We start from the raw sequence: 13,387 nt of genomic DNA on the forward strand, positions 1-13,387 counted from the left end.
CTCCGCCTCCTGGGTTCAGGCAATTCTCCTGCCTCAGCCTCCTGAGTAGCTGGGATTACAGGCACGCACCACCATGCCCAGCTAATTTTTTGTAGTTTTAGTAGAGGCGGGGTTTCACCATGTTGACCAGGATGGTCTTGATCTCTTGACCTCGTGATCCACCCGCCTCGGCCTCCCAAAGTGCTGGGATTACAGGCTTGAGCCACCGCGCCCGGCAGCTCCATTTCTCTTACCTTCTCCCTCACTTCATCTGATGCGTAATGACCAGCAGCAAGCAGTGCCTGTCCAGATTCATCTGCAGATTTGAAGCTGTCTTCATGAGCATCAATTTCACCCTACCAGGGGAAAAAAGGCACGATTTATGCCCAGCATCTTGCAAAATAAAAATAAGGTGCTGAATTTTACATAAGCATTACATGTCAGACTATGACATCTAAAATGAGGAACAAAATGAATGACTAGGCCAGGTTTCCTAATACATAATCAGTCTAGGTCATCAAATGTGAGAGTATCACTCACTGATGAAGTCCTTTTCCAAATGGCTTTGCAGGTCACCTGTCATTTGTCAAGGTTCCACATATTCACATGGGTCTGAGCCCTCTTTTGTTCCAGTGCTCTTCTTTGGGCCAAATGGACTTGTTTACTAGATTTTATAGAGCCTGGTAGGGTGAGTCTTTCCCCTACCCCCACAATGATCTTCAACATTGCCTCACCTGTTTTTGAATTTTTTTTCCTTTCAAATCAGTTTTGGAATCAGCTTATCTCATCGCAAAAAGAAACACGCACATACTCATATGCCTGCTGAGCTCCTGACTAGAACTGTATAAACTGTATATATCCTGGTGGGAATTTACACCTTCACAAAAGACCATTCCATCTGTGCACTAGATAAATCATTCCAAATATTCAGTTTTTATTTAATGCCTTTTAACGAAGTTTTATAGTTTTCTCTACAAATGTCTTTTTTTTTTTTTTTTGAGATCGACTCTCACTCTGTCGCCTAGGCTGGAGTGCAGTGGTGTGATCTCGGTTCATTGGAACTTCTGCTGCCCAGGTTCAAGCTATACTGGTGCATTATAAACTAAAATCTTCACTTCTGGAACATGCTAGAGATATTACCTTGTGCTCTTGGTGTCTATCTAACAGGGCTTCAGCCCCAGCCACATCATTGGCGAGCTCATCTGCATTGATGAGGGCTTTCATCTCAGTCACCCAGCTGGTGAGGTCACGGAAGTCAGCAAGGAAACGTTGGAGCCTAGGGAAAACCAGAGGAAGTCATTATGTTTCCAACAGAGGCTCCAGTGTGGAAAATGGCCTTCCTAAAGCTCTGATTCTATGTTCTCAAATGTCTAACAAACTATACAAGCTCTAATTCTGAGAAATATGAAATTCTCCCAATCTAGACTGTGAAGGAAAGCAAGAGAAGGCTGAAATCAACCCTTTAAAACAGGTTCTGTCCATCACTATAATATGCCCCAATCCTGTCCCACATTTTCAACTTCCTTGTTATTCTCAGGTTCAACACTTGGTTAGTAAGAAGCATTCTTTTCCTTTCTAATCCTGGTTTTAATAAGATATTTCATGTGATACTTAAATACTTAAGGGGATATTTCCATTCTATAAGTCATAATGCAGTGATGCAGAACAGAAGAATTTATTAAGTTGTGAATACTATACATATACTATACACGATACAGTTGTCAGTCTCCAAAAAGAGAGACCATAGTTAAGAAGTGATTTGCATTTGTAGGTGATACCTGACACTTTCATAGAACATAAAACAGACCCTAACTCTGCTATTCCTGCTTCTCTAAAAAGAAGTCAAATAATAATGGTTAAGACCTGGGGTATAATTTGCACCTGTATGAATCATTGAGCCGTGCGTGTCTCTCTGCTGCCAAGGTGCGGATCTGCTCCCAGTTTGTAATCAGTTCCTCTCGCTTCACTTGAATCTGAGTTGCACTCAGAGGGTGGGACTGTTGCAGGCGGTCAGCCTCAGCACACAGGGCTTTGACCTATAAGTGAACTCCATCAGAACTTTCTCCTGACCCTTGGTAACTTATTTACAGAATAAGCTGCTTGTAAAACCCACCTTGTCCTCTAGAGCAGCAAGATCTCTCTCCAGACCTTCGTGCTTCCGAAGCAGTGCTTGAACACTTGCCAGGTCTCGGCCAAAATCGTCAGAGGCCATTAACTGCTCCTTTTCCTTAATCCAACTGATAGTCTCATCCACATCCCTACACAACAAAGGCACCAGTTAATCTACAGCAATGACAACTCTCTAGAACTAGGAATACCCCATGGGACCAAGGCCTAGTCAGCCCTGGCAGCTCACCAGCACATGCCCTGTGCTTCATAACACCCCTCCACGTTGAGGCCCATTCCCCAAAGCCCACTCTGGCTTGACACCTGTTAAAGCGCTGAACTTCAGCTGCCCCAAAGAGCTTTCCCTGCCTCTGCAGAGCCAGGCCCTTCAGCCGCTGCCAGGCGGCATTTACTTCATCCTGCTTAGTCTTGATCAGTTCCTCCTCAGGGTGCTGCTCCTAAACAAGGAAGAAAAGAGACTAGATTTGTACACAACTTCTGGCTCCTCCAACTAGTTATCCTGGGGTTGGTTGCTTGAAGTATCTTAGCAAGTCGCCATTCTGAAGAGAATCACAACACAAGAAATACTGGTCTACATGATACAAAGTTAACTATAACTCCAAAGAGTTTCTATTTCTTGTGTAAAAAGGGGAGATCCATTCTCTATCTTTTGGAGTAGTGTGGTTATTGTATATTGTATAAAGTGGTTATGTGCAAAGTGCCAAAAACCTTTATGTTAATAAATACTTTGGCTGCAACTTTGTAGTGGCTTTATCAATGTACTCATCTATGCTAACCAGTTGAAAATTTGGTATTTCAGATATTCATGAGGCTGATAAGCGTTCTTGCCCATAAACATAATTTTCAGCACTCAAGAGTTTGTTCCTGGCTTTAGACTGAAGACATTTCTTTTTTTCTTTTTTCAGACAGGGTCTTGCTATGTTGCCCAGGCTGGTCTCAAGTGACTCTGTCTTATCAGCTTGGGTCTGAGTAGAGTAGCTGAGTCTGCAGGCACGTGCCATTGCATCCAGCTTAGGAACATTTCTTTATAAGTATCCTTCACCACCAAACACATTTTGGTGTTTTTAATTAAAAATATGATGTAAAGTAATAAAGTGAAGCATTTCAGGGTTCTTGAATCCATTTGGGGTACCACGGGTTTGGCCCGACTGCTATTCTCAAGTTCAACCTTAGGAAAACTTAGGGTTTGGAAAGGTAACACACCTGTCAGTGGAAGGGTGAGATATTTCTGAGGAATGCTGGCTATTCTTTCTCTTAATCACTGACCAGATAAAGGAAACAAGTACCAGCCTCTAAGCAGATTTATACATTTAAAATTTGAACCCCCCCCCCAAATCAAATTTCCCTAAAAGTAAAAACTCTCTGGTTCCTAGTACTTGACGTCTTTGGAATCCTTTGGACTTGGTAGTGGAAGCAGCTTACAGAACTGTACATGTGGGCACTGGGAAAGGGTTGTTATTCCATCTTAATGGGTTCCAGCACCAGAGTAGAGAGTCTATTCATAACAAGGTTCTCCCTGGCTCCCAAGAGAACCCAGGGAAGCTTCAAATCAAAAAGGAAAGCAAGGGCCTTATGGCATTGGTGGACATCTGCCAATACTAAGCATTCACCACCATACGCTCGTCTGAGAAACCCTGAGACCCAGCTTCAGCAGCCCAATAAAAGCTTTACCCAGCCCTACCCAAAAGTGGGTGGAAGAAACAGATCAAATGAACTCTGCCCTTTCCGCCCAAGGCAACACGTTAAAAAGCATTTTCCAATTTAGGAGTAATCAGTATTGTGCCTTACATCTAAACAAAACTCTTAAGACATGCTTACAAAAACTCACTCACTTGGAAATTAGGGTACCAATCAAAATTTTCTCCTGAATATACTAAAGTTAACATAATAATATTGTGAGAAACACATACCACTTTGCTATTTACCTGAATGAGTTTGGCAGCAAACTGGTTCACTTCATTAACTCTTTCTTCATGAGCAGCCATATCTGTTTGAAACTCTTCAAATTTCTTCTGTAAAACCTCTACATGCTCCAGATCCTGGCCCAGCTCTTCAGAAGTAACAATTGCTTCCTATTCAGGGACCATGAGAGTGCCAGAGTGATCAACCAACATTTGTTAACAATGGCTTCCAGAAACAGAAAACAGACACATTAGGGATGGAGCCATGTTAGCTTTAAGGGATACGGTTCACTGCGTGGTTTGTGATTTTAGTTCCTCCCACAGAAAGTTAAGAAGTTCAGCTCACAGCATTTCTGTCTCAGCAACTCCAGGCTTCAGAGTTGTATACAGAATACCAAACACCTAGAGAGTGGCTGGAGAGACAGCAATCCCACTTCCACCCTTTCACTTAAAATGGCCATATCTGACCTAACACTGGTTCTCGCTACAGATCACTGAAGAGTCTCTTCCCTTTCTTTGAGTAAAGCTTAGCAAACCTTCCTTCCCGAAACGTGCCTTGTCATTGATCCAGTCCATCACGTCCTCACATTCTCGTAAATACTGCACCAACTTCTGGGCCTGCAGCAGTTTGATTCCTTTCTCTCGCATCTTCTCCAAAAGTAATTCCCACTGGCGGTGCAGCTCCATCAAACGAGTCTGAAAGTTTCAAATCAGATTTTACATCGGATCACAACTGGCTCTGTGGGATCTGGCTCTTCCACAGAGTTCAAACAAGTTAGACACCTTATGGATCTCTGAATAAAAATATTTTAAAAAGATAATTCCTAAACGGAAAGAGTAAATTTAATTGGGAACAGGGAAAAGTCCACAGTTCACAGCGGTTTAGTGGTTTTCTTTCTTTTTCTTTTTCTTTTTTTTTTTTTTTTTGAGACAGAGTCTCATACTGTCACCCAGGCTGCCAGGCTGTAGTACAGTGGCACAATCTTGGCTCGCTGTAATCTCCGCCCCCTGGGTTTAAGCAATTCTCCTGCATCAGCCTCCCAAGTGGCTGAGATGACAGTCATGCTCCACTACACCCAACTAAATTTTTTTTGTATTTTTAGTAGAGACGGGGTTTCACCATGTTGGCCAGGATGGTCTCGAGCTCCTGACCTTATGATCCACCCACCTCAGCCTCCCAAAGTGCTGGGATTACAGGCGTGAGCTACTGCACCCGGCCTTAGTGGTTTTCAAGTTACAAAATCACTGGCCTTTCACAGGTAGATTTACTCTAGTTTACATCAGGAAAATCATTATTATATATATTATTAATAATTATATCTTTATATTTCATTTATTTATAATTATATTTATGACATTTATCTTTTATAGTTACATATTTTAGCATTATATATTAATAGGTACATGATTGATACTATTAATTATTGGTTTTTTTTTGTTTGTTTTTTTTTTTTTTNTTTTTTTGAGACGGAGTTTCGCTCTTGTTACCCAGGCTGGAGTGCAATGGCGCGATCTCGGCTCACCGCAACCTCCGCCTCCCAGGTTCAGGCAATTCTCCTCCCCGAGCCTCCTGAGTCGCTGGGATTACAGGCACGCGCCACCATGCCCAGCTAATTTTTTGTATTTTTAGTAGAGACGGGGTTTCACCATGTTGAACAGCATGGTCTCGATCTCTTGACCTCGTGATCCACCCGCCTCGGCCTCCCACAGTGCTGGGATTACAGGCTTGAGCCACCGTGCCTGGCCTAATTATTGTTAAACTATTAGAGTAGAATTCCCAATCCAGAAGACTGTTGAGGAAGGAAACACGAGGAATTAATGTGTAAACTGAACTGAAATTACTGAAGGATGTATTCCAAATTCATGGAGATAAAGGGAAAACAAACAAACAAAAGGTCCTATAGGCATCATCAATGTAAAGATTATAAGGCACAACAGGAAAATCTTGGTCTAAAAGTAGAAAAGGGCTGGGTGGTGGCTCACGCCTGTATTCCCAGCACTTTGGAAGGCAGAGGCAGGTGAACCACAAGGTCAGGAGTCCAAGACCGGCCTGGCCAACATGGTGAAACCCCTGTCACTACTAAAAATACAAAAATTAGCCGGGCGTGGTGGCACACGCCTATAATCCCAGCTGCTCAGGTGGCTGAGGCAGGGGAATTGCTTGAACCCAGGAGGCAGAGGCTGCAGTGAGCAGAGATCACGCCACTCTGGACACTCCAGCACTGGATAACAGAGCAAGACTCCAACCCAGAAAAAAAAAAAAAGTAGAAAAGATAGGGTCCTGAAAAGTTATCAGCTATCAAAAAGGATCCCTAATAGAAAAAATTTTGGACCTTCTATGAAAAGACAGTTTGTGATACATCTCGAGTGAGGTTTACTTCACCCAAGTGGCAGCCACAGGGTCAAACATATTCACTTCCCAGCATCTTTAGGTTCTCATAACACAAGCCCAGTGAGGACTTAACAAGAGTTGGCGGAAACTGATAATCAATTCAAGCTTAGATGATGCATACTGGTATTCCAATCCAATCTCAATGCCTTGATTATGCCTACCCAAGATACTGGGAGTTTCTGTACAACACTGATAGAAGTAAAACAAACAAAAAGATTTAAACACTAACAGAAAAGAAGTCTGGGATCCACCCGTGATTGAGATCCACACCTAGCAAAATAAAAACTTGAAAACCAGGAGACGGTCAACCTGGGTGGATTATCTTAGAAACAAGTGTAGATGTTTTATTGGAAAGGAGAAAGCAGCAGACGAATACATGCTCACACAATTCACTTTCACTACTGTTGATAAAACTGTGACCCCACACTGAGAAGAAAGTGAAAGGCACTCCAAAGCAAGGGGAAGAAGGCAACCAAGAGCAAGTCAATCAATACTCCACCTACTCGGATGTGGGACCCAATGTGGGTAGTGGTGACTATGGGGCGCCACGCTGTCCGGTATGGTGTGAAAGTCTAAACCAGTGACAAACAGGTTATCCAGGACACAGACATGCCCTCACATGCCACCCACCTTCCTCTGCTACCACCACCTGTCAAACTAAGGTACTGAGTTAGGGGACCAAACAAATGACCAAGCCAAGATCACTATAGGAACTATGAGCATGTAAATAAATATTAAATAAGAGCTCCTGCTCAAATTAAAAATGAGGCCACAGAAGACTAGAGAAAATCCTCTCACATTCAAGTCAATTGTCCATCTCACATATTTCATTTTTACCCCCTCAAGGAAAGAACTAGGGCAAGGCCTGTCCCAGTACTGGAACCATTTCCTATTGCTGATGTTGTAAATACTGCAGGTTAGAGAGTCCAGCTTCACAGGCTTACTATTATTTGAGAGTGTGAGTGGGCAGGGAGGCAGATGCACTTCATAAATACATGGAAAGCTGACGGGGTGGAGAAGCCTGGTTCTGACTCAGGTGGACTTCTCAACAGGGACATAAGCAAGCAACAGGAGCCTTCAGAGAAGCAGATGGTAAAAACATTAAGTAAAGAAGATAGGAATGAGGCCGGGTGTGGTGGCTCACGCCTATAATCCCAGCGCTTTGGGAGGCCGAGGCGGGTGGATCACGAGGTCAAGAGATCGAGACCATCCTGGTCAACAAGGTGAAACCTCGTCTCTACTAAAAATACAAAAAAATTAGCTGGGCATGATGGTGCGTGCCTGTAGTCCCAGCTACTCGGGAGGCTGAGGCAGGAGAATTGCCCGAACCCAGGAGGCGGAGGTTGCAGTGAGCCGAGATCGTGCCACTGCACTCCAGTCTGGGCAACAACAGCGAAACGCCGTCTCCAAAAAAAAAAAAAAAAAAAAAAAAAAAGAAGACAGGAATGAAGTACAGGTTGGAAAAACAAAGCAAATAGATTGGGTGCAGTGGCTCACACCTGTAATCCCAGCATTTTGGGAGGCTGAGGCAGGCAGATTGCTTGAGCTCAGGAGTTCAAGACCAGCCTGGGCAACACGGCAAGATCCCGGTCTCTACTAAAAATACAAAAAAATTGCCCAGTGGGGTGGTGTGTTCCTGTGATCCCAGCTACTCGAGAGGCTGGGGTGGGTGAATCACTTGATCCAGGGGGTGGAGATTGCAGCTAGCCGAGATTGTGCCACTGACTCCAGCCTGGGTGTCAGAGCAAGACTGTTTCAAAAAAAAAAAAAATTAAAACAAATAGTTGTGACTGGAGAAAGAAGGGGATAGATAAATTCCAGTTCAGTCATCTATCAACTATATGACTTTTGACAAGTTAATCAAACTCTCTGAACCTCAGTTTCTTCTCTTCTGTAATAGGGAAATAATGGCCACTTTGCAAATTTATTGTGAAGATTAGAGATTAGCAAAGTATCTGGACATAAATATTAATATCTATTCAACAAACTATATTTAATAGGTTTTGGTTTTATTTATTTTTGAGATGGATTTTAGCTCTTGTTGCCCAAGCTGGAGTGCAATGGTGTAATCTCAGCTCACTGCAACCTCTGCCTCTTGGGTTCAAGGGATTCTCCTTCCTCAGCCCTCCAGGTAGCTGGGATTACAGGTGTGTGCCACCACACCTGGCTAATTTTTTATATTTTTAGTAGATATGGGGTTTCATCATGTTAGCCAGGCTGGTCTTGAACTCTTGACCTCAGATGATCTGCCCGCCTCAACGCTGTAAAGTGCTGGGATTAAAGGCGTGAGACACTGTGCCTGACTTTTTTTTTTTTTTTTGAGACAGTCTTGCTCTGTTGCCTAAGCTGGAGTGGTACAATCATGGCTTACTGCAGCTTTGACCTCCCAGGCTCAAGCGATCCTCCTACCTCAGCCTCCCCAGGAGCTGAGACTACAGGTGTGCAGCACCACACCCTACTAATTTTTAATTTTTTGGTAGAAACTAGGTCTCACTATGGCCCAGGCTGGTTTTGAACTCCTGAGCTCAAGTGATCCTCCTGCCCTGGACTCCCAAAGTTCTGGGATTACAGGTGTGAGCCACCATGCTTGGCCAGTTAACAATATTGGTAATGTTGCTTTAATAAGCCACCGAAACAGGGCAGAGGGTACTAATAGACATGAATAAAGTCGGCTTTGGGTCCTCTTCCTTTCCCCATTAATTACTGAAGCCAAACACTTGATCTATGTCTAACGTTCTCCATCGGTAAGTTGGTTACATATACTACTACGGAGCTGCCTCATTCACTCCTGGAAAACAACTTCTGTCAAGGAAATAATAAGGTATGCTGATTTCATTTACTGTAAGTCTACGACTGTATATAAAATAGTGGGAAGATGGCCAGATGAATATCTGTACCTGTATTTAATTGCAGACAAATATTCCACTGCCTGAATGGGTTAAATGTTATTAGTCACATGACATCTGGAATTCACTTTTATTTCCTATTTACAATCATTATTAGTAATAGTTAATAATTATTCATCATACATCTTGGGGCCATTGCAAGTCCTTAATATGAGACTGCAGAGTATTGCCAAGCAAACGTGAGAAAACAAATATTTATTGTTGAAAATTACTAGACTGGATCCTCAGTGAATGAAACCACACAGTTCAGGCAAGAGTTGGGGACAAAACAGTTCTAGCTGTGGCTTAAGGATACAGCTTTCATTTAAATCTTCAGGATTGCTTTGACAGGTGAAGAACTAGACAAGGCTGGGCCTCAATGAAATGTGGCTTCGGATGACAAAGAAACAAAGAGAACACACAGGTAGACATGATGTATATCAAAGATAGACAAGTGCATCCAGTTATAAGAATCTCAATGTGCACACTTCACTGTCAAGAGGTTTGTTTTTCCTTAATATCATGGTAGTAGAAATGTGAAACAAAGCAGAGAAAGATCAATTACTACCTCAGCTCCAATAAACTGGCACTAAAATAAGCAGACCAAAGAGTTCGAGGACTCCTGCCTCAAAGTCAGTTCCAGCACCACGGTCATTGACCAACAAGTGCCATAAATCATTCCTTAGAGCTGCAGCTTTGACAGGCTTACTGCCTAGACCTCGGTAAACCCCTCCCAGGGCAAGCCAAGATTCCAGACAGCAAGCTTTCCCACAGATAACCTTCTTCATAGTGTCTGTGGCTGTTTCTATTTATCTTTGCTAAATTCGCCAATTTCATTAATAGGCTGTCCTACCTCATTGCCATTTATAAATGTTAGAGTTAATTTACAGTTTTCTTTAAAGTATAATCACATTCTATTCTACAAAAGGAGTATTAATTTCCTCACTGAGTATACAAATACTTGCTTATATTCATGCTAAGTCATATTACAAAGGCAGGACTGGGTAACTTTTTTAGGAGACTTCATAAATTCTTTTAAAAGCTAGAAAAGTCTATCTTTTGGGGAACCCAAACTGACATGTATGCATGAATCTATAATCCTCCACCCAGATGAAGCCATCCATACCGTGAGCCATTCATACTCACCCGTATGGTTTCAGATGCAAAATGCCCTTCTGAGATCATCAGGTTTCCAGTTTCATCCAGCTTAACAATGGCTCCTGAGTTGGCCTGTACTTCAGCTTCAAAGGCTTGATGCTTCTGAAGCTTTCCCTGTTGGTGGACCTTGACGTGAGCCTCAGATGCAACCACACAGCATCAGCATTTTGTCCTTTGCCCCCTGTCCCCCATGTTCCTCCCCTCCTCAATCCTACTCCCTCTAGTAAGGGACACATCACTTGGCACCTTGCCCATTCTCTACCTGCCCAACTCCTCAAATACTCTGACTGCATTTTTCCTCACCTTCTGAAAGCCTGGCTAGTGAGGGCCATCAATGGTCCTAACTCACTGTTGAGGACTAACATTGTCAATGGAAGATGCTACAAAATACCCTATTAATAATTTTTTTTTTTTTTTGCTATCAGAAAATTAGCCTTTATGTGAACATCCAGTCCCTTCTAGAAATACTGAGCCACACTAACAGTTTTCTTAGCACTCAGTGCTTACTCTTGAAATATCCATCCATATTCACCCACACGAGACTTACTTTCACTTGCTTTAGAGGCCAGACTCTTTGACCCTGCCCACACTCCATTTCTCAATACCTCTTTTTCATCAAATACTAAGATGGGAAGGGGCCTGCCAGGCAGGGACTGTACCTAAAAGCAGTGTTCTTCATTCACTTCTTAGGTTGCTGTAGCAAATTTTTTCTAGTTAAAAAACCATGGGCCCAACTACTGTTCCACTTGCTACCAAAATAATTTTCTTCAAAAATCTTTCAACAAAATTAATGAGAAGAAAGACTTTCCCTTTTTAAAACAATTTTTGGGACACAGTCTCACTCTGTCACCCAGGCTGGAGTAGAGTGGCATCTGATCTTGGCTCACTGCAACCTCCGCCTCCCAGGTTCAAGCAACACTCCTGCTTCACCTCCTGAGTAGCTGGAACTATAGGCACCCACCACCATGCCCAGCTAATTTTTGTATCTTTAGTAGAAACGGGGTTTCACTATATTGGTCAGGCTGGTCTTGAACCCCTGACCTTGTGATCTACCTTCCTTGGCCTCCCAAAGTGCTGGGATTATAGACGTGAGCCACCGAGCCCGGCAAGTCCCTTCGCTTTTTATATAAAAGTTTTGGCCAGGTGCAGTGGCTCACGCCTGTAATCCCAGCACTTTGGGAGGCCAAGGCAGATGGATCACCTGAGGTTAGGAGTTCAAGACCACCCTGGCCAACATGGCGAAACCCCATCTCTACTAAAAATACAAAAATTAGCTGGGCATGGTGGCGGGCGCCTGTAATCCCAGCTACTCGGGAGGCTGAGGCTGAAGAATCACTTGAACCTGGGAGCAGGAGGTTGCAGTGAGCTGAGATCATGACATTGCACTCTAGCCTGGGTGACAAAAGCGAAACTCTGTCTCAAAAAAACAAAAGCAAAAATAAAACAAAAAAAAACCTCATTCTGAAAGATTAACCCAGAACTTCCCTGAAAAATGTTTAAAGATCACCAGTGGTATATCAAAGTAGAGGTTTGAGAACCATCAGTTTAAAGCATCCAGAAAAGATAATTAATGCCTGTAAGATTCCACATTCACCCTCACTAATACAATAAGGGAAAACATTGAGTTTGTCCTTCCTCATTATATTCTTTTTGCTGTCCAATCTCTCAAGGTCATAATTAAGTAAATTTCCTTGTCTGATTTTTGGGTAAGATTTGGGCTCTTGAATTTTGGAAGCAATCCCAGGAGATCAGACATACCTGCAAGTTGGTTGGGTCTTTATAATTATCATCAGATGCAATCTGAAGTTTTTCCTGAATCCATTTCTCCAGCTCTTCAGCATCTCTTTGAAAGAACTGGAATCGATAGGAATCTTCCAGTTTCTGACGCCTAAGGGTTGAGAGCTCCTTGAAGCGGTGGTATCGGTCTAAGACCTGCTGCCGCCTCTCCTGGATGTCCTCTGCTGTTTCCAGCACTTTGACCCCACTTGGGTCCATTTTCTGAAAAGACAGAATGCCCTGAGATAAGTCCCAAAAGGCACCAAAATAGATTAAAAGCAATTAGCCTTTCTAAAGGAAAGAAAGAATTATCAGATAAACTCAGCAGACAAATGAATTGAGAAGACATCCCCTTCTTAAGAACAATGAAGCCCAGATCCTATTCCTTTATTAAAAATGGCCATCTGTTCCCCTGCAACACCTACCTACATAGGGCCCTCACAAGATGCCTAAATCACATGGCAAGGAAACCAAGTGAAAACTATGAATGGGAGAACTATGGCTTATACTATCAATTCTAATATAAACCATAGTTTATACTAGTATAAATTAATTCTAGTATAAACCATAGTTTACATCTAGTATAAAGGCTTCAAGGACTCAGAGAAAAGAGCAGCAACTGTGGTATTCAAAGAAGTACTGATAAATCCATTCAGAAGTCCTTTCAGGCAGGGAGTGTGATGGCTCATGCCTGTAATCCCAACACTTTGGGAGGCCGAAGTGGCAGACTGCTTGAGACACTAGGAGTTCAAGACCAGCCTGGGCAACAAGGTGAAATACTGTCTCTACTAAAAATACAAAAAAATAGCCGGACATGGTGATGTGTGCCTGTGGTATGAGCTACTTAGGAGGCTAAGGCAAGAAGATCACTTAAGCCTGGGAATTTGAGGCTGCAGTGAGCCATCATTGCACCAGTGCACTCTGGCCTGGGTTACAAAACAAAACAAAAACCTAAAACAAAGAATATGCCACTTTAGGCCAGGTGCAGTGGCTCGTGCCTATAATCCCAGCACTTTGGGAAGCCGCAGTGGGTGAATCATGAGGTCAGGAGTTTGAGACCAGCCTGACCAACATGGCGAAACTTCATCTCTACAAAAATACAAAAATTATTGGGCGTAGTGGTGCGGCAGGAGAATCACTTGAACTTGGGAGGCAGAGATTGCAGTGAG

General features: G+C 42.9%; 1 protein-coding gene across 1 annotated transcript in view; it reads right to left on the reverse strand.

Annotated features, from left to right (window-relative positions):
• Positions 1 to 13,387, reverse strand: part of SPTAN1 (spectrin alpha, non-erythrocytic 1) — an 85,791-nt gene that overhangs the window by 60,181 nt on the left and 12,223 nt on the right. The window contains exons 3-11 of the mRNA XM_037745944.1: positions 12,201 to 12,440; positions 10,431 to 10,556; positions 4,563 to 4,703; positions 4,032 to 4,178; positions 2,410 to 2,543; positions 2,093 to 2,237; positions 1,861 to 2,015; positions 1,120 to 1,255; positions 234 to 335 (exon numbers count right to left, since the gene is read on the reverse strand). Coding sequence (XP_037601872.1) covers positions 234 to 335; positions 1,120 to 1,255; positions 1,861 to 2,015; positions 2,093 to 2,237; positions 2,410 to 2,543; positions 4,032 to 4,178; positions 4,563 to 4,703; positions 10,431 to 10,556; positions 12,201 to 12,440 — 1,326 coding nt within the window. The remainder of the gene's footprint in view (positions 1 to 233; positions 336 to 1,119; positions 1,256 to 1,860; positions 2,016 to 2,092; positions 2,238 to 2,409; positions 2,544 to 4,031; positions 4,179 to 4,562; positions 4,704 to 10,430; positions 10,557 to 12,200; positions 12,441 to 13,387) is intronic.

Source organism: Cebus imitator, unplaced genomic scaffold, assembly GCF_001604975.1.
Source record: "Cebus imitator isolate Cc_AM_T3 unplaced genomic scaffold, Cebus_imitator-1.0 Scaffold216, whole genome shotgun sequence".
NCBI lineage: Eukaryota > Metazoa > Chordata > Mammalia > Primates > Cebidae > Cebus > Cebus imitator.